Source organism: Ylistrum balloti, unplaced genomic scaffold, assembly GCF_031769215.1.
Source record: "Ylistrum balloti isolate Yb309-2 unplaced genomic scaffold, AGI_CSIRO_Ybal_v1 Utg369618, whole genome shotgun sequence".
NCBI lineage: Eukaryota > Metazoa > Mollusca > Bivalvia > Pectinida > Pectinidae > Ylistrum > Ylistrum balloti.
The window spans coordinates 883,876-911,057 of NW_026781890.1; the positions used below are offsets into that span (position 1 = coordinate 883,876).

At 36.2% G+C, this 27,182-nt stretch overlaps 1 protein-coding gene across 1 annotated transcript; it reads left to right on the forward strand.

Moving 5' to 3' along the window:
* On the forward strand, positions 1–27,182 carry LOC132549124 (homeobox ARX homolog alr-1-like). Its single transcript, XM_060213049.1, has 4 exons — positions 1–166; positions 3,705–3,880; positions 10,707–10,835; positions 27,024–27,182. Exons 1-4 carry the CDS (start codon positions 1–3, stop codon positions 27,180–27,182), a joined length of 630 nt encoding a protein of 209 aa, XP_060069032.1.

The following is a 27,182-nucleotide window of genomic DNA, read 5'->3' on the forward strand; positions in this document are numbered from 1 at the left end:
ATGGATTCAAGCGTCTTAGAAACACAGTCAGAACAGAAGATGGACAAAGCGCAAACTGATGAAAACGCTCATTCAAATATAGACAAGGTCGACCAACAAATAAAGTTTTCTATTCGGAACATTCTGCAATTACCTAGAGATGCTCAGAGCGAAGGTGAACAACTCGGTAAGTTATTTTATTTACAGTATCAGAATATTTTTAGGCGTCTTTGTAAAATCTTCAGTCCCAGGAAGTAGAACAATTTACATTATCAAGTATCGTAGTTTCGAATATGATGGTTATCTTTTTTTTCTTTGTTTATTTTGATAATTGAAAAGACTACATGGGATGGTAGTCGCGCCGTTTAAATTTATTACAGTCCTGCAAATCTACATGAAGCACGCATGTTTAGTATATGTTTTTTTATTGATATAAAGTTGAAAAAATCGATAAAACCTGACTATGTGTTTATTGAGATAAGGTTTTAAGATTTCATTTTTTGCGAGTTTATTCAGTCTGTGAATAAGATAACATAAAGCCTTTAAAACCCTTACAAGCATTTTATCCAACGTCTGCAAAAATCTGTTCGCTGATTCTGCAGAATATACGTAATTTGATGAATTACTTAAGCTATTGTTTCTCCTGAGGAAGCCGACACTCTAGTATTTTAGGTATATATCTAAATGGTTTGTGATAACAATGATTACATAACGTCATTTTAAAGGCCACCGACTCTGTCCTGAAATTAGAATACTTGGTGTACAAACCCAAACATAAAGGGAAAAATACATCTGCCGTATATCATTGCATATCGCTAATCCGACTAATTGTAGGACATTCTTACATTGAGGGTGATTTTCCCGATGTCATTACTTAAGGCGTCATTTAATAGACAAAGATTACGGTTTGCTGTATTCCGCTGCATCATCGAATGAGGGCACTCTAGTGACAACAACTATACCAAGAAGATAACACTATATAAAGTTGACTTCAGATTCGCGCTATCGCGAGGAGTTTTTCATGGACATATTGCAGCCTCCTACTAACGTAAGCCGTATATGCATTCACCTCGCGCATATATATACATTCTGCTTTAGACAATCATATTTATTGAATGGATGTTATGCGATATAAATTAAACCAAAAGCAATCAAATCGTATCGCAAATCGGAATACTAGTTATCCTAATAAAGCACATTTAAAAGACACCTTAATACCTTAATTATAGAGTGAATTGTCATTTCACCTCAATATTCCCGTAATTCATTCACAATAATACTTCAATAATTATGTGTTTTTAGACATTTCTATCCAATGCCTATGTACTTTTTACAGAGCTCGTCTCGAAACATTCTTGGGCCATCAACAACTATATACTTGTAAGGTGATAACTATGCGAAAGTAAGTCCCTCTAAGTTACTGATAGTATTTTCAATTATAACGATACAAATACGTGACATATATTTACAAACGATACATTACCTCCTCTATACTGAGTAATCAACAGCAAATAATAACTTGATAGATATAATATTGATTGTCGGTTTATTTACATTTTTAAACCAACTAAGGCATGCTGGCGGAATTCATTCAACAATGTCGATTTCAATGCATCCCCAACCAATGGTGGTCACGTGTCGCAGATGACTCTATTCCAACAGCTTGTTCCGTTATCAAAATTATCGTCAAATGAAGAGTTTCAAGATGAGATATGGGTTAATTAAAATTATGGGGATGTTTTACGGTCGCCATAGTGATCTCATTGAGGAATATTCTATTTCTTTGTGTGATATGGACTGGCCGTGTCTGATGCTCGTTAGTTTGCCTGTTGGTTCCGTTGTTGTATACCTTGTTCTCATTTGAGAACGTGACATTACTCACTTGGGTGGATTAAGGTTTACATGGTGGGTGTCGTCGTTGAACTCTTCCGGAAGACCTGGTCTTAATATCCTGGAATTCTTCAGGACACTCCCTTTAAATCAATAATAAGGGGGTAAAAACTTTTGTTCTTGTTTTATCCTAGTTTTATTGAATTTGAGCTTGGATTATGATTATATTGACTTGTTGGTATTTTTTACATACTCACATAAATATATATATATTAAAGTATGACCACTCATACCAAATTTTCAAAGCTATTTTGCCATTTTATCGTTTCATATGTTTTGAGCAGCGAAAGCCGCGACCTAAGACATTTTATTTTAATTGTCTGCATACTCAAGACTTACAATAGACAACCGAAAACAGAAGACTTTAATAAATAAGAACGAACATAATATAGTATAATTAATACCTGTGAATTTTCAATCGTCAGTGGTGCCGTTATTTATCGCCAAACGTTCGAAATTAAAAAGTGTCGGCGGAATCGCGAGAGAAAGGTGACGCAGATTTGCTATTTATAGAAAGTTATATCCGGTCACCTGCAATACGTTATTCTCCTGTCGCTCCTGAAATTACAATAATTATTAGATAGCATCGTATATCAATATACTATATTGTTCCGCACAATCAGTCATTTAGATAAGACAACCATTTTGCATTCACTTGACAGAAGCTCGCAATGGAACTCGAGGAGATTAGGCTGCTTAAAAAGCTTACACCTCATTCATTTATCAATATTTCAATTTCTACCCAAATCAGACTCATTGAAACTTCAAAACGTGATCTGTTTCATTTACCAATGAATTTGACCAGATTAACCGGCGCACCACGTCCTAGACGTTATTCCTCCTCGAGGTAAAATGCACACTGTCTTTGCTGCACACTATTATCTAAATTTTCATGAAAGTTGTCGAAAAATGTATTAAATTTTGTTCTTATTTAAGTTTCATTGAATATTAAGTTACCACGCCAAAATATAATCTGTCTTCAAATGACTATTTACTTGTATGACGTCAGACGACATGATGGCAAGAAACGGAAATGAAAGTAGAAGATAATTTGCGTCATTTCCAATGTTATAGAAAAACGAAGCGTGAATTGAAATATAAGGACTGAATCTTGCTTATGTCGGTTTCATTTTTATGAAGAATTGAGTTGGTCTTGAAATAAATTCATCATGAACTGCTTCGCAAATCATTAAATTTGTCTCAAGACCAACACAATTCATTATCCCATTAAATCGACATCAGCAAGATTCAATCCTTAATTTCATCATCACAGTTCCCCCTTCATAACCCGCTTTCTTTTCTTGAGGGATGGATTTGTTTGTTCCTCGCATTCTTTCGCTATTTTAATTGTATTCATTGGTCGTTCTGGCAACCTTATGGTATCCTAAGATTATCCTGACATAATTCATTTCGGTTTAGTTAGGTAGACAATGCTGATGGACTTTAAGTCATCAAGGTTTTCCATAACCTGCATGCCACGTGTTAATTAATCTGAAAGGTGACATATAGTGAATAGAGATTCCTTTCTGGGAACGATGAGCGATATTTCAGATAGTATGTAATTTTCTGGACCACGTCACAAAGTCAAAGTCAAATATGCAAAAGAAGGCATCGTGAAGTGAAGATTGCATTAAAGACGCTTAAGTAAGTAATCAATTTCCTGACTGATGCCGTGTAGATACAATCTCCCTAACAAACTATTTCCTGAATACGTTTTATATACTTCTGACTTTGAAATCACGTTCACTGCAAACTTTTTCGTCTTCGTTGACTTTGTTTACCTTTTGCCGTTATTCATCCGACAGTTTAAACACACTTTTTATTTCTGATTACAGATGGAAAGGTAGAGGAAAAGCACAAATCGCACCTCAAGGGGAAAAGAAAGCGAACAACATTCTCCACTCGTCAGCTACAGGAACTTGAGAAAGCTTTCAGAAAGATGCATTACCCAGATGTATTTCTCAGGGAAAAATTAGCTTGCAAAATAAAACTTCCGGAGTCGAGGATACAGGTAGTGTGAAAGCACATGCGTGGATGTTCTTGTGAATCTTGCTTTTGTAAGTCTGTTGTGCTCACTTGTTTTATAGATGTTTTGAATTACGCCTTTGTTGTCGGTATTTTGATTTTGCAATGTTGTATTGAACATTGCGAAGTAATTTTTTAAGATTAATGTTATCGGGTGAATACTTTGTATATGCATGAAGGTGATAGCATTACCATTATCTCAATCAATCCCGCATACGTAAAACGTGGATTCAAAAGTTTCCAGATTCTTTTGTCTTTTGATTTAAACATATGGTAATGTTGCTACGTACGAAGCTCACTGAGACAGAGTCTTTTATTTACATCAGGAATGGTGATTATGCTTCTTATACATCCTGTTATCAAATGTCGACGATTTTCTAGTCGTCTTAGGTTTTCACGTATAACGTTTAGATCCCTTGCGCGTTTTAGCCGCTTATCAATATTTATATCGTCTGGATTTTATAATATATGCACTTTAAGTTCATTCGACTTGATCGATCTTATTTCTGGTTCAGTCTTCTCTTATTCATTCATTAAATGTGCTATGTTTTCGTATGAATTAGAAAACCCTGTGTGCCCGGAGTGGAAGGCCTTAGACAGTGTACTCCAGTGTGTAGCCTTAGTTCCGTACTACCACTAGGAAGCTTACAAGAGCATACTGTAGCCGTAAGACACATCCACACCACACATGCGCTCGCTTCTCATGCATCGTGACGCCGACATTAAATGATTACAGCGACAAACTTAGGTGACCTTGTTCAAATAAGGATTGTCCATGGTATCATCGTCGGATGCTTAACACGACGTGACTTTAATTGATTTTATAAAACAGGGTTGAGTGTAGGTATGATTAAAACAATAAAAATTCTTTACTTTCTTAATTTAGAAAGGTGCAATGCGAATGTTTAACAAAATAATACCAAAGACAATATTCTTTCGCTGAACAATGACGTTACTTCATTGTTTATGGTAACAAACTAAGATGACACATTTCATAAAGATAAAGCACGTTATGTTGTATAACACTATCATATGTGACAAAATCATTCGAGATCTACACACGGGTTGTTTAAAGCGGATTATCCCGTATGCCGGCTGTATTATTATCCAATTAAGAAACGGAAAGCCACCTGATGACCACCCTGTTCCCTGCGTTATATGAGGTCATTCGCGGGAAATGGCAAGACATATTGACGAGATAATGAAACAGAATGACGCTGTTATATTATATTTCTGGTATGATAGGACAAGGTGGTGATCAAGTTTTTTTGTCCATACTCGCATGAAGAAGATTTTACAATTTAAATTAACAAGATATCATTAGCAATATTTCCCATGTATTGCATTCTAACACACGTGTGATAATTACAATGTATGTGGATTGTCGTTAAAATGAGATTGGATATGGAAGTTTAGGGTCATGATATTGTATTTGGAGGTTCTATAGCGTGGTATTCTTTATTGATGTTTGCTTACATTACATTGTAAGTAGATTTTCGCAAACATGATATTGTATATTGGTTTTTGCTAACATGATAGTGTGTGTGGCGGTGTGTTAACGCTTTTGGGAATATGTGTCTATAAAACGCGATATTGGTAACGCATGTGGATTCTCGATTCTCACTTGTGTGAAAAATGTCCTCCTGTATATTCAAACTTTCAATAGAAATTCATTTCATAGACATGCTGAATGACTGTGATTTATACATAATTAAACTTTATCAATTCTTTCGATTGAAATATAAACTTGTACCGACTTGGGGTTTATTAAGGTAACCACTTCTTCGAAATTTACCCACTTGTTTAGTATATACATTGTACAATGTGATAAATTTAATCAATTAGAAAATAGAACCACAACGTCTTCGACATTTATATATGACCTTGTTCAGCCATCATTATCATTTAATTATCCATACATCAGTAAACCTATGTTTGCGTTTGTTTTATGCAGCAGTAAATTTAACTATCCCTTTCTGATAGTGAATTTGATACCTGTTTACGGGATGTTCCGTTATATAACAAACTGTGCTCAATACATATAACACTAATCACTGGGTAATGTATGCTTGCAGGACGGTTAACATTAGTTTTACACTGTCTCATTATTGGATTGTTATGTTCCCAATAAATGTCAATGGCGGATGCCACGTCTTTGCCAGTTCCCTTGTGGCAAGTCGGCGTTGTCTTTACCGAATATTTGTCTTCATTATATCAAGAAAGGTATTCACGTTCAGAAAAACCGTGGCCTTTATTTCGTTATTCGTTTCATATTCTGTCTCTTAACAAATGTCCTGTCGACCTTAGACTATGCCAGCACTATCGATTTACGTTAGGCGTTTATAAATTAACTACCATTTCATAGGGGTGCAGTCCTTGTAATCTTTCCTTCAGAAATGTGGTGTCCACCCACGAAGGGATTTTTTTCCTGGAAGGTGAGTGCCAGTTTCCAAGGAGCAGGTTGTATATTAGTTTTCCATTGGAAGTGTAGTGCCAGGCTCTACATGTTCTACATCTGTTTTTGTGGAGCTGTAATGCTAGTTTCCGAGGGACATGTTCTATATTGGTTTCTGTGGAGGTTTAATTGCTAGTTTTTTAAGATGTAGTGGCAATCTGCGTGGGACATGTTCTAAATTGGTTTCAAATAAGATGTAGTGGCAATCTGCGTGGGACATGTTCTAAATTGGTTTCAATTAAGATGTAGTGGCAATCTGCGTGGGACATGTTCTAAATTGGTTTCAATTAAGATGTAGTGGCAATTTGCGTGTGAAATGTTCTAAATTGGTTTCAATTAAGATGTAGTGGCAATCTGCGTGTGACATGTTCTAAATTGGTCTCAATTAAGATGTAGTGGCAATTTGCGTGTGAAATGTTCTAAATTGGTTTCAATTAAGATGAAGTGGAAATCTGCGTGGGACATGTTCTAAATTGGTTTCAATTAAGATGTAGTGGCAATCTGCGTGGGACATGTTCTAAATTGGTCTCAATTAAGATGTAGTGGCAATCTGCGTGGGACATGTTCTAAATTGGTTTCAATTAAGATGAAGTGGCAATCTGCGTGGGACATGTTCTAAATTGGTTTCAATTAAGATGTAGTGGCAATCTGCGTGGGACATGTTCTAAATTGGTTTCAATTAAGATGTAGTGGCAATCTGCGTGGGACATGTTCTAAATTGGTTTCAATTAAGATGTAGTGGCAATTTGCGTGTGAAATGTTCTAAATTGGTTTCAATTAATATGTAGTGGCAATCTGCGTGTGACATGTTCTAAATTGGTCTCAATTAAGATGTAGTGGCAATCTGCTTGGGACATGTTCTAAATTGGTTTCAATTAAGATGAAGTATTAATCTGCGTGGGACATGTTCTAAATTGGTTTCAATTAAGATGTAGTGGCAATCTGCGTGGGACATGTTCTAAATTGGTTTCAATTAAGATGTAGTGGCAATCTGCGTGGGACATGTTCTAAATTGGTTTCAATTAAGATGTAGTGGCAATTTGCGTGTGAAATGTTCTAAATTGGTTTCAATTAATATGTAGTGGCAATCTGCGTGTGACATGTTCTAAATTGGTCTCAATTAAGATGTAGTGGCAATCTGCTTGGGACATGTTCTAAATTGGTTTCAATTAAGATGAAGTGGTAATCTGCGTGGGACATGTTCTAAATTGGTTTCAATTAAGATGTAGTGGCAATCTGCTTGGGACATGTTCTAAATTGGTTTCAATTAAGATGTAGTGGCAATCTGCTTGGGACATGTTCTAAATTGGTTTCAATTAAGATGTAGTGGGAATCTGCGTGGAACATGCTCTAAATTGGTTTCAGTTTAAGTGCAGTGCCAGTTTCCAAGGGACGTATGCTATATCGATTTTTGTGCAGGTGTAATAAACTTTCCAAGGACAGGTTCAGTATTCGTTTCTTTGGAGGTGTATTGCCAGTCTCTAGGGAACATGTTCTAAATCAGTTTCTGTGGAGTTGTAATAAACAAGATGGGAACAATTGTCTTTTTCACAAATCTATAAATAAATGATAAGCAAAGTTCTAGAGTATTGACACTACTATTCATTTTCTAAAACGGCAAAACGGTTAAAGACAAAACAAGGAAATGATAAGAATACGGACTTTTACAGTTTTCATTGAATTCATAACCGTCAAAAAAGCAACATTTCATTGTTGCCTCGTCAATCTGTTCAACCTAGCCTTTGTTAATATTACTAACCACCGTTCTCAGTACGATCAAATCTGGATTACAGTCTTTTGTAACAATGTTTACTGAATAAGTGAAGTTAATAGTATTTGGATTTTAAAGGACCCTAAAGAGCTTTTGACCAATCTTCAACGTCTTCTTTTTAAAAATGTAATAAGATCATCTGATTTTGCGATCCTGTACACCACCTTAACTTATTCTAATTAGAAAGAATGAATCTTTCTCTTGTTATGAGAGCTTCCCTTTCGAAGAAAGCTGAACGGCGGGACAAATATATGGTTATGAACTATATTGAAGTCCCTTTATCAAAGGAGAAATATACGGAAGATGAAAATCATAAAAGAAATGAGTTTTTGGTTGACAACGTCTTCGTCGAGTTTTGTGGTAAGATCTTCCAAAAGAGACCAATTTCTAGATAGCAGCGTCCCCACCCTATGGTGTTTCCATGGTCCAAGTTGATTAGATATTCAGCTGTTCCCAGTATTATAATTTTCGAGGAAAAAGTCGTAACCTCAGGGTTTCAAAAGATGGAGGTTGATGAAATTTGCAGGGAACTTTTACGGTCGTAAAAGTGATCTCATTGAGAAAAATAATATTTCCTTGTGCAATATGAAGCTGGCCGTCTTTGATGAGTTTGCCTGTTGGCTCCATAGTTGTATACCTTGTTTGCATTTTAGACCGTGACTTTACTTGCCTGGATTGACCAAGGTTTACATGGCGGATGTCGTCGATGAAGCGGACACTCTTTCAGAAAAACAAGTTTAATTATTCTTCCACTTTTTCTTGGCTTTCCGTGTACATTTTGCTTTTGTTTGTGTTGTTCCAGTTTTATTTAATCTGAGTTTGGATTATGAATATTGTTTTGTTAATCATGTGCCAAACTAAAAAGAGTTTTAAAAAATCATTTTATATACAAGATGTTATTGCGCATGACAGTTTTCAAGATGGATATCGGCTATTGGGGTCCTTAACGATGTCAGTTAACACGGTCATTGTCGTCAATAAAGCAATGCATCAACATTAATGCTGGTTTTCATTATGAACTGTTAAACTAACTCCATCTTCCATTACATTTCTTAATTCCATCATTGTCCACTCGGGGCAAGTCTGGCACACACTGATATATTCATTATATATCGTTCCCATATCATAAAAAAACTGTCTAGGTTTATATACACTTTGAGTGAAATTACATGAAAGCATAGAGCGCACTATTAAGATCGTCATCAATATTCACAAAGTTAAACCTCATAAATGTGACTATGTAATGGCTACGGTGTATCAACAGTACAAAATGCACATACGAAATAATATGATTGGACTAGAGCAGGTTTCAGGAGAAAAACACTGACAAATCACAGATGACACGCTACTATGAAGGTAAGAAAGAGGCGACACCTAACTTCAAAGTCAGTACAACACACTGATAAGCGACCCCGAATTTCATTCAATGTACATCAAAGAATCAAAGAAGTCTTCTCGTCTTATCCTCAAGATGTCACACATAGAACGTTCAATTTTACCATGACATATTCCACGGGTGCAGACAGCGATAGTGGGCGTGACCCCTAAAGTAATGAGGATGGCAATGAAGTCAATGAAGTTGCTTCCATTTCCATATAGGTGAAAACTTGCTGAAGTCTATATGATAGGAACCCTGTATATGGTACACGTGTCCTACATCGGCTGTAGAAACCATATAGGAAATTATTTTCAGTTTGCATTCCTTTCATATGCAATGGCCATGAGGTCTAAATCTATATATACAGTAACCAAATGTTGTAAGGGTATATAATAGCAGTCTTGGGATATTTGATCATGTGGCTGGGCTTTTGGAAACCGCATTCTTTTAAGTTACTTTTGATAAAAGTAAAAACTGTAGCAGATATACGTATTTTTATACAATTTTAACACTGCCTTCCCTGCTATGAAGACACAAAATAATATTTGAGATAAATTATGCCAATTCGGATGTTCACGAAAACTAACTCGTGACGTCATCGATTAGTACCATGTATAATTTGCATGGATACGTTGATGATTCCTAAGGAGCGATTTAACATACATTGTTTTGTTATTATTGTCCCGATCTATCGAACACGTGCAGGAGACGACTGTTTCTACTGTTTATTGTTGCATGATGTAAGAAGCGACTGATTGGCGGGCTCCTCTGCAGCCCGAGGCGAATTCTCCATCGCCTTTGTTGAGGTGAGCCCAACAATAGGGTCTGCTCTATAGCACTGCGTCATCGGAGATGTCACTAAGAGTAGATCTCAAAAGAAGACATTGAAGAAACCAAATTAGATATCCTAAGCCAATGAAATACTTTAGACCTTCCTCATTTATTTGTGTTACTGTCTGGTCTGGTCTTTCTGATCTTTGTTTCCCGCTCGTAGCACCTCCTCACGTCCTCATTTGACCCTGACTGTTGCGAGAATCGCAAACACCGTATGTAATGGTGCACTCTGTGCGCACGGATGTTCGATAACTTATTTTGTCCAGTTTTCCTATCTTGCAGATATCTTGCCAACATCGTGTTACGTTGTGCGATCACACAACTGTAAAATGTTTCATTCAGTTAATTCATGTTCTTTGTGTCAATCTGTTCAGGTATGGTTCCAGAACCGCCGGGCTAAATGGCGCAAGAAGGAGAAGTTTTCCAGTTGTCAAGGAATACTTGCTGCCTGTAGTCTACCCTTTCCTCTCGGCTGGTCAACGCAACAGGCCGCGGCTCTGCTTGTACGTAATATCAATTTTCTGTCAATTAACCATCTTAACTTGTATCCTCTTTATATATATATATATATACACACAGATAAAAGCCAGACAGTCACTTAATACAACAGAGAAACCGGCAAAAGGGAACTTGATACCAACGTGGTGGACAGACTGAAAATGGACAGACGAAAGCTTTGATCACAAAATAACAGACAGGCGGGGGCTTTGATAACAAAATAATATATAGACTGGTTCTCTGATAACAAAATAATGAACAGGCGGGAACTTTCATAACAAAATAACAGACAGACGGGGGCTTTGATAACAAAATAACAGACAAACTGGGGCTCTGATAACAAAATAACAGACCGACGGGTTCTCTGATAACAAAATAACAGACCGACGGGGACTCTGATAACAAAATAACAGATAGACGGGGGCTCTGATAACAAAATAACAGATAGACGGGGGCTCTGATAACAAAATAACAGATAGACGGCGGCTCTGATAACAAAATAACAGATAGACGGGGGTTTTGATAACAAAACAGACCGAGGGGGCTTTGATAACAAAATAACAGACCGACGGGGGCTCTGATAACAAAATAATGAACAGGCGGGAACTTTCATAACACAATAACAGACAGACGGGGGCTTTGATAACAAAATAACAGACAGACTGGGGCTCTGATAACAAAATAACAGACCGACGGGTTCTCTGATAACAAAATAACGGACCGACGGGGACTCTGATAACAAAATAACAGATAGACGGGGGCTCTGATAACAAAATAACAGATAGACGGGGGCTCTGATAACAAAATAACAGACTGACGGGGGCTCTGATAAAAAAATAATAGACCGACGGGGGCTCTGATAACAAAATAACAGACCGACGGGGGCTCTGATAACAAAATAACAGACCGACGGGGGCTCTGATAACAAAATAATAGACCGACGGTATCTACACCATCTATCTGTACAGTAACAACACTGAAATCAACAATATCTATCTGTACAGTAACAACACCATCTATCTGTACAGTATCAACAATCTATCTGTACAAAATATCTACAGTATAGTAACAACACTATCTTTGATATCAACATAACAACCATCTATCTGTACAGTAACAACACTATCTATCTGTACAGTTTCTACACCATCTATCTGTACAGTATCCACACCATCTATCTGTACAGTAACAACACTATCTATGTGTACAGTAACAACACCATCTATCTGTACAGTATCAACACCATCTATCTGTACAGTAACATCACATCTATCTGTACAGTAACAACACCATCTATCTGTGTCAGATAGGTACAGACAACACCATAACAACACCATCTATCTGTACAGTAACAACACCATCTATCTGTACAGTAACAACACCATCTATCTGTACAGTATATCAACACCATCTATCTGTACAGTAACAACACCATCTATCTGTACAGTACAACATCTACCATAACAACACTATCTATCTGTACAGTAACAACACCTATCTCTACAGTAACAACACCATCTATCTGTACAGTAACAACACCATCTATCTGTACAGTATCAACACCATCTATCTGTACAGTAACAACACCATCTATCTGTACAGTAACAACACCATCTATGTGTACAGTATCAACACCACATATTTGTACAGTGACATCACCATATATCTATACATTATCAACACCATCTATCTGTACAGTATCTACACCATATATCTGTACAGTAACAACACCATCTATGTGTACAGTATCAACATATATCTATACAGTAACAACACAATATATCTGTATAGTATCAACACCATCTATCTGTACAGTATCAACACCATCTATCTATACAGTAACAACACCATCTATGTGTACAGTATCAACATATATCTATACAGTAACAACACAATATATCTGTATAGTAAAAACACCATCTATCTGTACGGTATCAACATATATCTATACAGTAACAACACAATATATCTGTATAGTAAAAACACCATCTATCTGTACGGTATCAACATATATCTATACAGTAACAACACAATATATCTGTATAGTATCAACACCATCTATCTGTACAGTAACAACACCATCTATCTGTACGGTATCAACATATATCTATACAGTAACAACACAATATATCTGTACAGTATCAACACCATCTATCTGTACAATAACAACACCATCTATCTGTACAGTAACAACACCATCTATCTGTATAGTATCAACACCATCTATCTGTACAGTATCAACACCATCTATCTATACTGTATCAACATCATCTATCTGTATAGTATCAACATCATCTATCTGTACAGTATCAACACCATCTATCTATACACTAACAAAACCATCTATCTGTATAGTAACAACACCATCTATCTGTACAGTATCAACATATATCTGTACAGTATCAATACCATCTATCTGTACAGTATCAACATATATCTGTACAGTAACAACACCATCTATCTGTACACTAACAACACCATCTATCTATACAGTATCAACATCATCTATCTGTATAGTATCAACACCATCTATCTGTACAGTATCAACACCATCTTTCTGTACAGTAACAACACCATCTATCTATATAGTATCAACACCATCTATCTGTACAGTATCAACACCATCTATCTATACAGTAACAACACCATCTATCTGTACAGTATCAACACCATCTATCTGTATAGTAACAACACCATCTATCTGTACACTAACAACACCATCTATCTATACAGTAACAACACAATATATCTGTATAGTATCAACACCATCTATCTGTATAGTAACAACACCATCTATCTGTACAGTAACAACACCATCTATCTGTACAGTAACAACACCATCTATCTGTACAGTAACACCACCATCTATCTGTACAGTAACAACACCATCTATCTGTACAGTATCAACACCATCTATCTATGCAGTAACAACACCATCTATCTGTACAGTAACAACACTATCTATCTGTACAGTATCTACACCATCTATCTGTACAGTAACAACATCATCTATCTGTACAGTAACAACACCATCTATCTGTACAGTATCAACACCATCTATCTATACAGTAACAACACCATCTATCTGTACAGTAACAACACTATCTATCTGTACAGTAACAACACTATATATCTGTACAGTAATAACACCATCTATCTGTACAGTAACAACACTATCTATCTGTACAGTAACAACACTATCTATCTGTATAGTAACAACACTATCTAACTGTACAGTAACAACACTATCTATCTGTACAGTAACAACACTATCTATCTGTACAGTATCTACACCATCTATCCATACAGTAACAACACCATCTATCTGTACAGTAACAACACCATCTATCTGTACAGTATCAACACCATCTATCTGTACAGTATCAACACCATCTATCTGTACAGTAACAACACTATCTATCTGTACAGTAACAACACCATCTATCTGTACAGTATCAACACCATCTATCTGTACAGTATCAACACCATCTATCTGTACAGTAACAACACCATCTATCTGTACAGTAACAACACTATCTATCTGTTCAGTAACAACACTATCTATCTGTACAGTAATAACACCATCTATCTGTACAGTATCAACACCATCTATCTGTACAGTAATCAACACCATCTATCTGTACAGTAATCAACACCATCTATCTGTACAGTAACAAGACCATCTATCTGTACAGTAACAACACTATCTATCTGTACAGTAACAACAATCTATCTGTACATCAACACCATCTATCTATACAGTAACAACACCATCTATCTGTACAGTAACAACACTATCTATCTGTACAGTAACAACACTATCTATCTGTACAGTAATAACACCATCTATCTGTACAGTATCAACACCATCTATCTGTACGGTATCACCATCTATCTGTACAGTAACAACACTATCTATCTGTACAGTATCTACACCATCTATCTGTACAGTAACAACACTATCTATCTGTACAGTAACAACACCATATATCTGTACAGTAACAACACCATCTATCTGTATAGTATCAACACCATCTATCTGTACGGTATCAACACCATCTATCAGTACAGTATCAACACCATCTATCTGTATCTGTATCAACACCATCTATCTGTACAGTAACAACATCATCTATCTGTATCAAACATACAGTAACAACACATATATCTGTACAGTATCAACACCATCTATCTGTACAGTATCAACACCATCTATGTGTACAGTAACAACACCATCTATGTGTACATCTATCTGTACAGTAACAACATCATCTATCTGTACAGTAACAACACCATCTATCTGTACAGAATCAACACCATCTATCTATACAGTAACAACACCATCTATCTGTACAGTAACAACACATCTATCTGTACAGTACAACACATCTATCTGTACAGTAACAACACCATCTATCTGTACAGTATCACCATCTATCTGTACAGTAACAACACCACATATCTATCTGTACAGTAACAACACCATCTATCTGTACAGTATCAACACCATCTATCTGTACAGTATATATATCTGTACAGTAACAACACACCATCTATCTGTACAGTAACAACATATATCTGTACAGTAACAACACCATATATCTGTACAGTATCAACACCATCTATCTGTACAGTATCAACACCTATCTATCTGTACAGTAACAACACCATCTATCTATACAGTAACAACACACATATATCTGTACAGTATCAACACCATCTATCTGTACAGTATCAACACCATCTATCTGTACAGTAACAACACCATCTATCTGTATCAACATATATCTATACAGTAACAACACAATATATCTGTACAGTATCAACACCATCTATCTGTACAGTACAACACCATAACAACACCATATATCTGTACAGTAACAACACCATCTATCTGTACAGTATCAACACCATCTATTTGTACAGTATCAACACCATCTATCTGTACAGTATCAACACCATCTATTTGTACAGTATCAACACCATCTATCTGTACAGTAACAACACCATCTACCTGTACATTAACAACACCATCTATCTGTACAGTATCAACACCATCTATTTGTACAGTATCAACACCATCTATCTGTACAGTATCAACACCATATGTCTGTACAGTATCTACACCATCTATCTACAGTATCAACACCATCTATCTGTACAGTAACAACACCATCTATCTGTACAGTATCAACACCATCTATCTGTACAGTAACAACACCATCTATCTGTACAGTAACAACACCATCTATCTGTACAGTAACAACACCATCTATCTGTACAGTAACAACACCATCTATCTGTACAGTAACAACACCATCTATCTGTACAGTAACAACACCATCTATCTGTAGAGTAACAACACCATCTATCTGTACAGTAACAACATCATCTATCTGTACAGTAACAACACCATCTATCTGTACAGTATCAACACCATCTATCTGTACAGTAACAACACCATCTATCTGTACAACACCATCTATCTGTACAGTAACAACACCATCTATCTGTACAGTAACAACACTATCTATCTGTACAGTAACAACACTATCTATCTGTACAGTATCTACATCATCTATCTGTACAGTAACAACACTATCTATCTGTACAGTCAACAACATCTGTACATATCACCATCTATCTATACAGTAACAACAGTATCTGTACACAACACTATCTATCTGTACAGTATCTACATCATCTATCTGTACAGTAACAACACTATCTATCTGTACAGTATCTACACCATCTATCTGTACAGTATCAACACCATCTATCTGTACAGTAACAACACTATCTATCTGTACAGTAACAACATCTATCTGTACAGTAACACCATCTACTGTACAGATACAGTATATCTATCTGTACTGTACAGTATCAACACCATCTATCTGTACGGTATCACCATCTATCTGTACAGTAACAACACTATCTATCTGTACAGTATCTACACCATCTATCTGTACAGTAACAACACTATCTATCTGTACAGTAACAACACTATCTATCTGTACAGTAACAACACCATCTATCTGTACAGTATCAACACCATCTATCTGTACAGTATCAACACCATCTATCTGTACGGTAACAAAACCATCTATCTGTACAGTATCAACACCATCTATCTGTACAGTATCAGCACGATCTATCTGTACGGTATCACCATCTATCTGTACAGTAACAACACTATCTATCTGTGTAACAACACCATCTACTGTACAGTAACAACACCATGTTATCTGTACAGTAACAATGGTATCTATCATACACCATCTATCTGTACAGTACAACACCATCTATCTGTACAGTAACAACACCTATCTGTACAGTATCTGTACAGTATCAACACACTATCTATCTGTACAGTATAATACACTGGTATCTGATACTGTACAGTAACAACACCATATCTGTACAGTATCAACACCATCTATCTGTACAGTAACAACATATCTATCTGTACAGTAACAACACCATATAGATGGTGTTGATACTGTACAGTAACAACACTATCTATCTGTACAGTATCAACACCATCTATCTGTACAGTAATAACACCATCTATCTGTCAGTATCAACACCATATATCTGTACAGTAACAACACCATCTATCTGTACAGTATCAACACCATCTATCTGTACAGTATCAACACCATCTATCTGTACAGTAACAACACTATCTATCTGTATAGTAACAACACTATCTAACTGTACAGTAACAACACTATCTATCTGTACAGTAACAACACTATACAGTAACAACACCATCTATGTGTACAGTATCTACACCATCTATCTGTACAGTAACAACACCATCTATCTGTACGATATCAACACCATCTATCTATATAGTATCAACACCATATATCTGTACAGTATCAACACCATATATCTGTACAGTAACAACACAATCTATCTGCACAGTATCAACACCATCTATCTGTACAGTAACAACACCATCTATCTGTCAGTATCAACACCATATATCTGTACAGTAACAACACCATCTATCTGTACGATATCAACACCATCTATCTGTACAATATCAACATATCTACCTGTACAGTAACAACGCCATCTTTCTGTACAGTGACAACACCACCAATCTGTACAGTATCAACATATCTACCTGTACAGTTACATCACCATCTTTCTGTTCGAATAAAATATGTACTATTTCTCTGGACAAATACATCACTCTTTTCTTCACATCAACATATATTTATAACCGTAACATCTCCACCCACCTGTCTAGATACAACAATTGACTGTTCATTAAGAACAGTATTTGTACAGTGCAAATACCTAACTGCACACTAACGACGTATATGTCTGGTCCACAATCACCATCATCATCCCGCATACTATCAACGCCATTTTTGGTGTTAGTACTGAACAGACAGATGGTGTTGTTACTGTACAGGTAGATGGTGGAGTTACTGTACAGACAGCTGATGATGCTAATGTACAGGTAGATGGTGGTGTTAATGTACATATAGATGACCTTGATACTGTACAGAGAGATAGGTGTTGTTACATTACTGACCGATACATAAAGATTGTGTTTTTATTGTACAGATAGGTAAATGGTATTGATATTGCGTACATAGATTGTGTTGATACAGAAAAGTGGTGTTGCCGCTGAACAGACACACGCTATATAGATAGATGTTGTTGTCGCTGAACAGACACACACTGTACAGATAGATGGTGTTGTCACTTAACAGACACACGCTGTTCAGATAGATGGTGTTGCGGCTGAACAGACACACACTGTACAGATAGATGGTGTTGTCGCTGAACAGACACACACTGTACAGATAGATGGTGTTGTCACTGAACAGACACACACTGTTCAGATAGATGGTGTTGTCACTGAACAGACACACACTGTACAGACAGATGGTGTTGTCACTTAACAGACACACGCTGTTCAGATAGATGGTGTTGTCGCTGAACAGACACACACTGTACAGATAGATGGTGTTGTCACTGAACAGACACACACTGTTCAGATAGATGGTGTTGTCAGTGAACAGATACAGAATAGAAGTTCGGTTAATACAACTGGTAGAATAATTGAGTAACCAGTGTTAAGCGTACTTGTATAAACGTACGTAGTTGACGAGACGGAAAGGAATCTACCACCTTTTCCGGTTCGGCTGTACTATAATTCTATGGTACGGTAAGGCCGAAAATAGTGCGGCGAGATAGTTAACAGGTTAAAGAAATAACACAATTTGGTAACAATGCACTGTAGTCAATTCAATTGTTTAACTCTTGGTCATAGATGTGCGTGAGTCTGTGCCTCCACCTTCCCCGTCCCTGTTAAGTACTGGACCCCTTCGCGTATACCTATGACTTCATCATCATTAAGCCTTAAGATGTTGTTTTCCCTGTTAACTATGTTGGACTATTCCCAGTCAATCATATGACTTTGTTGTGTGGAATGATCTGTTAGAGACGATATATTGATCTGGGACTAAGAACGTTTTCGCTGTGATCTGGTGATTTTTTTTTCACCTTTCGCATTTTTCTCATGATCATTAAATCGGACCCAGCATCTTCTGCCTATACGTATTTTAAAGAGTCTTTTGAGATGTCATGACTGTTGCAATACCTCAGGATGGTTTTTGACAGGAATTTGTTGTAAGGAATGACTACCTGTCCTTTCGTTTTGTTCTCTTCCTTACTGTTTCGTCTCTTAGCCGTTTTGCTTTCATTTCGTTGTTCATTTCTGGATTGCACAATCGGGATATCCCAATGCTCCATTGGATATGCTCGTGTTGTTTCCTCTTCTCTTAGTCTTCTGTGGCAAGCGTTTCAAATCTGTTGTCGTACAACGCCCAACTTCTAATATAAGAAATGTTTCTATCGGTGCCTGAGGTAATGGTCCGAGTCCTGTAGACAAATACTAATTACTAACCTGAAATGTTCCGAAATAGATGTTGCCACTGTACAGATTATATGGTGTTGATACCGTACAGACAGAGGGTGTTAATATTGTATAGATAGATGTTGTTGTTACTATACAGATAGATGGTGTTGTTACTGTACAGATAGATGGTGTTGATACTGTACAGATAGATGGTATTGTTACTGTACAGATAGATGGTGTTGTTACTGTATAGATAGATGGTGTTGTTACTGTACAGATATATGTTGATAATGTACAGATAGATGGTGTTGTTACTGTACAGATAGATGGTGTTGTTACTGTATTGATAGATGGTGTTGTTGCTGTACAGATATATGTTGATACTGTACACATAGATTGTGTTGTTACTGTACAGATAGATAGTGTTGTTACTGTACAGATAGATGGTGTTGTTACTGTATAGATAGATGGTGTTGTTACTGTACAGATAGATGGTGTTGTTACTATACCGATAGATGGTGTTGTTACTGTACAGATATATGGTGTTGTTACTATACCGATAGATGGTGTTGTTACTGTACAGATAGATGGTGTTGTTATTGTACAGTTAGATGGTGTTGTTACTGTACATATATATGGTGTTGTTACTATACAGATAGATGGTGTTGTTACTGTATAGATAGATGGTGTTGTTACTGTACAGATAGAATGTGTTGTTACTGTACAGAAAGATGGCGTTGTTACTGTACAGATAGATGGTGTTGATACTGTACAGATAGATGGTGTTGTTACTATACATATATATGGTGTTGTTACTGTAGAGATAGATGATGTTGTTACTGTACAGATATATGGTGTTGTTACTGTATATATATATATATGGTGTTGTTACTTTACATATATATGGTGTTGTTATTGTACAGATAGATGGTGGTGTTACTGTACATATATATGGTGTTGTTATTGTACAGATAGATGGTGGTGTTACTGTATATATATATATATATGGTGTTGATACTGTACAGATATATAGTGTTGTTATTGTACAGTTAGATGGTGTTGTTACTGTACACATATATGGTGTTGTTACTGTAGAGATAAATGGTGTTATTACTGTACAGATAGATGGTGGTGTTACTGTACAGATACATGGTGTTAATACTGTACAGATAGATGGTGTTGTTAGTGTATAGATAGATGGTGTTGATACTGTACAGTTAGATGGTGTTGATACTGTACAGATACATGGTGTTAATACTGTACAGATAGATGGTGTTGTTACTGTATAGATAGATGGTGTTGATACTGTACAGTTAGATGGTGTTGATACTGTGCAGATAGATGGTGTTGTTACTGTATAGATAGATGGTGTTGATACTATACAGATAGATGATGTTGTTACTGTACAGATAGATGGTGTTGATACTGTACAGATAGATGGTGTTGTTACTGTACAGATAGATGGTGTTGTTACTGTACAGATAGATGGTGTTGTTACTGTACAGATAGATGGTGTTGATACTGTACAGATAGATGGTGTTGATACTGTACAGATAGATGGTGTTGTTACTGTACATATATATGGTGTTGTTACTGTATAGATAAATGGTGTTATTACTGTACAGATAAATGGTGTTATTACTGTACAGATAGATGGTGTTGAACTGTACAGATAGATGGTGTTGAAACTGTACAGATAGATGGTGTTGTTACCGTACAGATAGATGGTGTTGATAATATACAGATAGATGGTGTTGTTACTGTACAGATATATGGTGTTGTTACTGTACAGATAGATAGTGTTGTTACTATACAGATAAATAGTGTTGTTACTGTACAGATAAATAGTGTTGTTACTGTACAGGTAGATGGTGTTGATACTGTACAGATAAATAGTGTTGTTACTGTACAGATAGATAGTGTTGTTACTGTACAGATAGATGGTGTTGTAACTGTACAGATAGATTGTGTAGATACTGTATAGATAGAGGGTGTAGATACATAACATATTCATACGGTTCTTAATGGCTGACTTAGTTCATGAAACATCATTACACTTAAACCAACTGTTACGTCTACTATTAACCATTCCGGTCATACTGTTGGACAAGACATTTCCGGTCTTGCCATCGGACAAGACATTTCCGGTCTTAATGTTGTACAAGACATTTTCGGTCATACCGTTGGACAAGATATTTCCGGTCTTACTATGCCAGGCATTTCCGGTGTTACTTTTGTACAAAACATTTCAGGTCTTACTGTTGTACAAGACATTTCCGGTCTTACCGTCGGACAAGACATTCCTGTCTTACTGTTGTACAAGACATTTCCGGTCTTACCGTTGTACAAGATATTGCCGGTCTTACTATTGTACAAGACATTTCCGGTCTTACCGTTGGAAAGGCATTTCCGGTCTTACCGATGGACAAGACATTTCCAGTCTTAATGTTGTACAAGACATTTCCGGTATTAACGTTGTACAAGACTTTTCCGGTCTAACCATTGTACAAGATATTTCCGGCCTTACTATACAAGGTATTTCCGGTCTTACTTTTGTACAAGACATGTCTGGTCTAACTGTTGTACAAGATTTCCGGTCTTACTGTTGTACAAGACATTTCCGGTCTTAACGTTGTACAAGACATCTCTGGTCTTATCGTTGTACAAGACGTTTCCGGTCTGACCATTGTACAAGACATTTCCGGCCTTACTATACAAGGTATTTCCGGTCTTACTGTTGTAAAAGACATGTCTGGTCTAAGTGTTGTACAAAATTTCCGGTCTTACTGTTGTACAAGACATTTCTGGTCTTACTGTTGTACAAGACCTTTCCGGTCTTAATGTTGTACAAGACCATTCCGGTCTTACCGTGGTTATGGAAGTTCCTCTTAATCATAATGTTAGATCCCATTATATTAAAAAAATGTAAACAGTACGTAGATCTATGACATGTGATGTTCTAGTCAATCTGTTCATACTTTAAAGGACCTTTGATAGGCAAAACATACCAAAAAGCGAGGAAATTTATCTTTGAGGTCATTTAGGTACCAGCACTGCCAGAAAACAGAATAAATTTATCGATCTAAATAGAAATCCAGTTCCTTTTCATTGCAGATAAATATGTTTCTGCGCGACTTCTTTTGGAATATTTGTTTATATTTGTGAACCGCTTTTTTAGATTGTTCGCTGTTCACAAATTCTCTTAAGTGGATACTATTTTAGTAGAAAGGAGTTGAAGAAGACTGATTGATGATGACATAAATCTGCGTTTTCAGTTGTAGATACATGTCTATGTATTCTAGAAATCTATGTTTGATTTTACATGCTGTGAGATGGGGCATTTGTAAAGTTGTTTATTTTTATAATTTCAAACTGTATACTATGTATTCTTGAAATCTATGTTTGATTTTACATGCTGTGAGATGGGGCATTTGTAAAGTTGTTTATTTTGATAATTTCAAACTGTATACTATGGCAATATATTTTATTCGTGTTCATAACTCAATAAGATATTCACGTTGGACACATTAAATGTTTCTTTCCTTTACAAAATTCTTTCAATCTTGTGTATCCTAGTCTCTTGCATATCAATACAAATAGTAAAAAAATAAGATTAAGACTTGTTCTGTTATGAAGTAATAGATGGCCATACACGTAACGTTACATCCACACAATACAGTCTCAGATACAAAAGGGAAACTTAAAATATCGACAATGGATTGTGTTGCCATAAGTACGTGTACACAATGCCAAATACACCGTCCTAACAATATTCCTGGCAAGTGTTCCAACGCGACATTGATAGTGTGTCCACGGAAACAGTTTCTTTGGCACGGGTATTAAACAAGGCCACTTTGCTACACGTCGATCCTGTTTACATAGATACAAACAGGTTTACGGTCGTTCAAAATAACAATGTTGTCTGGTTTGCTGGAAGATTTATCTCCGGTCGGCCGCGTTCAATCCTGCTGGTGGACGTGATGCGCAGCTTGTTTGTCACAAGACGGTCGCCAGCTTCAAGTCCCCGTCCATATCTACTTAAACGGCAATCTGTGGGAGTGTACTATACAATAGGTACAGACGCTTACAGATTAAACAGGCTTCGCTTTCATCATGATTATATGATAATCTAGATTGTTAATACATTTTTTGTACATTGGTCTGTTCCGATTCCAGGACAATATTGTAACAAACTGTCGATATTTCTCTTTTTCATCAAGCTTAAAATGAACTTAAAACGGGTCTCCACCACCATATGGACGAGAGTACTATAGATTTATAATTAATATAAATTTGTAGAATTGTCATTTAATAGGTTAGATGATGAGCTGATGTGGCCCTGAATTGGTGAAATCTAGGAGGCAACAGAGGAAAATTAAATGGTCGAAATAAATGTTTTTAAAAAACTAGATCGTTACTGTAGAATAGTGTATGATATTTTCTTAAGTCAAATTATACATCTTAACACAAACCAATAAACTCGTCCTTGATAAATCAATTCCTTTATGTGGTGTACTTGGTCCTGTCTACATATCGGGAGATATTATCAGGATGTCGTGAGGGAGTACATATTGACGTTGACAGCATTATTTGATTTCTAGTTACATGTAACAAATGTATTGAATTAATTGGCAAGGTTGCATGAGCAACTTTTGGCATATCCTTAATAACGATATTTTACTCGCGTCGGTCAGAATTCTTTTTGTTTTGTCATCACACAGAATTCATTGAACAAATTAGGTAACGAAGACATTGAAAAGAGACAATGTTATTTCAAAGGTTATTAAAGATGGATTTCTTGAAAAACATTGATTATCTTTTTAAATATTGACACGATATACTTCCTTGTCAGCCGCTTAAGCCGACCTTTTACTACCGTCTATTAAACATTGACAGCTAACGAAAATGTTATAAACGTAATGGTCTCATGTTTCTCGTAAAAAATATTTTTCTCGATAGTTACATTTCTTTTTCCGTATTCTGCCTTACATGTTTCGTCAGAAGATTTACCCTTACAGAACACCTTATCTTATACCTCCCTCGGTTTAACTTTGTGTTCTAGTGAGTGCTATCTTAGTGTACTCAATACTTACAAACGGTTAGTTGAGACACCGAAGTTTTAAGCAACACGGACTTTAACACAGCATTTTGATTGGATACGTTGACATCGACATATAAAATAAAATAATGAAAAACGGCATATTATTTGCATTCTATATTATCACATGGATTTAACCCGAGAAATGTAACGTCGAAATTAATGCTTTTATTTTAAACAATATTTCCTTTCTCAATATCCTGAAATCACAATTGTTTGTTCATTGATACCCGGCATAGTGTTAAACAAATATTACAGAAATCGTCTTCGATCGAATGGACAAAGCAGTGCATCTTTGTAAAATTCTTTCCCAACTCACAGGTTTTTCACTGGAACCATTTCCTAGTACATCATTGCTGCTCAGCTCACGATCGTGTGACAACCTACTGTAAACAGACGTTTTCATTCCTGCTACCAAGTGTTTGACATCTAAAATTGCAAATTGAAACAAATCACTCTGGTGCAAGCACTTTATGTTTCATTGACTTGGGCGAGTGCATGTTTCCCAAATAGGCACCTAAACTGGAGTGATGTAAATATAGAATAGAACGAACTTTTGTAAATCTTTCGAGTTAATCACTGAGCATTAAAGAGCAAACCCCTAGCTATACGTATGTGAGGGATTTAAACTTATATTTTCCAACTGTTCCGCGGAAACAAAATTTGTAGCCATCTATACAATGTATTAGTATTCAACTTTCGTTTCCTATCTAAACCAATCCATTTAAAACAAAAACAACTCCGGAATGTTATATCTAAACAACGATTTGTTAAAAGTAATTAAAATTAATTTAATGTTTAAACATTATCTATCAGACCTGTCTTTTGCTAGTTTTATGTCGTCAATTTTATCGTTTTGGCTCATCTCATCCTTTCCCTTCTACCTCACTTTTGTAGAGGTCACCCCGTACAGTTTTAAGGAATGGGTCCATCAATGTTATGGAAATCCAAGGTACATTCATTTATAATAATGTGCAATATGTAGACTTAAAGCAGTGATTTTCAGTAAACTGTGGGGTTATCATAGGGCGTCTACAACATAGTCTGTATCCATTATATAGTTAGCTGTAACTTGTTTACAGTACAATGACCGAGGAGTTTTGTTTGCTCGAATTTAGTGGCATAACACATCAATCTTGACCGCGCTATCTGATTACACGGGCACCAGTATCTTGTGAACGTGCAACAAAGGACCACCTACAAGTACTTATTCTCTTAATCACAGTGTAACTTAATTTAGTGTACAGTAACAAATATATGTAGTAAGTTTAAAGAGTTGTACATGTATGTTAGTGTTTTGAAATAAAAACAGATGCATCTAAGTGGAAACCAAATGGAAAGACCAAGTAGATATGTTTCAGCGCATTAACATGAGTATTTGTCGTTATAGAAGTCAATTTTCTATGTTCTGAGACAGAAATCATCTGAAGCTAGCTTATCTCGACCTTTAAACATCATCGTCGAAGACGGTACACCAACAGGCTTTAAGATAAGCATGATTATTTCAATTTGAAGATGTTAAATGTCCTAAAAAGTAGTATCCCTGCTTCATTCTTCGATATCAAAGATGTGTGGTCGCTATTAGGAATTCATTTGAAATAGTTGTCGAAGAAGAAATGCGCTATGTTTCGAGTTCTGCTTCCTGATAAACAATGTGGGAAATTTAAATATTTCTGTCTTACTTCCGTAATATGAATATTTTCCTATTCTAAATGTGCCATAGCTTCGTTGACATGGGTAATACGATACAAGTGTCGTCAATAGATATAATTATTATTGCACAACCTTTATGGTAAATAATTGAAGCACATATTATAAGATATATTAAATTGTTAATTAACGTGTGATATTGCATGTATGACAAGTTGTGCATCAAGGGACCATGGTATGTACAAGTTGCATAAATATACATAATAAATAACACGTGATTGTCAGTTTTCTAACCCACACACATGCACAAGACAATCTAAATTGAGTTTCAGTATTTTATGGAAGCGGGTTGTTGTTTTGCACAGCAAGCCAAGAGGGAAAATATAGAGTACAGAACGATAAATTGTCATTTGAGAGAATCAAGTCGGATAACGAAAGTGCGGATGTGTGGCGTTCCAGACATTTTATCATTGGAATTATTGACACTGCCAGTCTCTGCTAATGTATAATCATTATCGCCATGACGCTCAATGAAAAAACATGTTTTGTCTTCCTCAGCACTCGCAGAGCAAGTTCCTGGCAAACTTCTTCAGAAGGAGCCCAGCGTCCGACATGTCGGCGAAGATCACCACTAGTGAGCTGGTTGTACCCCGTGCCTTCGTAACCCACGGTACCAATGGGTTCAGTTACCAGTCTAAGACTGTTTCCAAAATATAG

Coding starts and splice junctions, on each gene's coding strand:
- LOC132549124 (XM_060213049.1), top strand. CDS start 1: ATGGATTCAAGCGTCTTAGAAACACAGTCAGAACAGAAGATGGACAAA. Junction 167..3,704: donor GAGCGAAGGTGAACAACTCG/GTAAGTTATTTT, acceptor TTCTGATTACAG/ATGGAAAGGTAGAGGAAAAG. Junction 10,836..27,023: donor AACAGGCCGCGGCTCTGCTT/GTACGTAATATC, acceptor TGTCTTCCTCAG/CACTCGCAGAGCAAGTTCCT.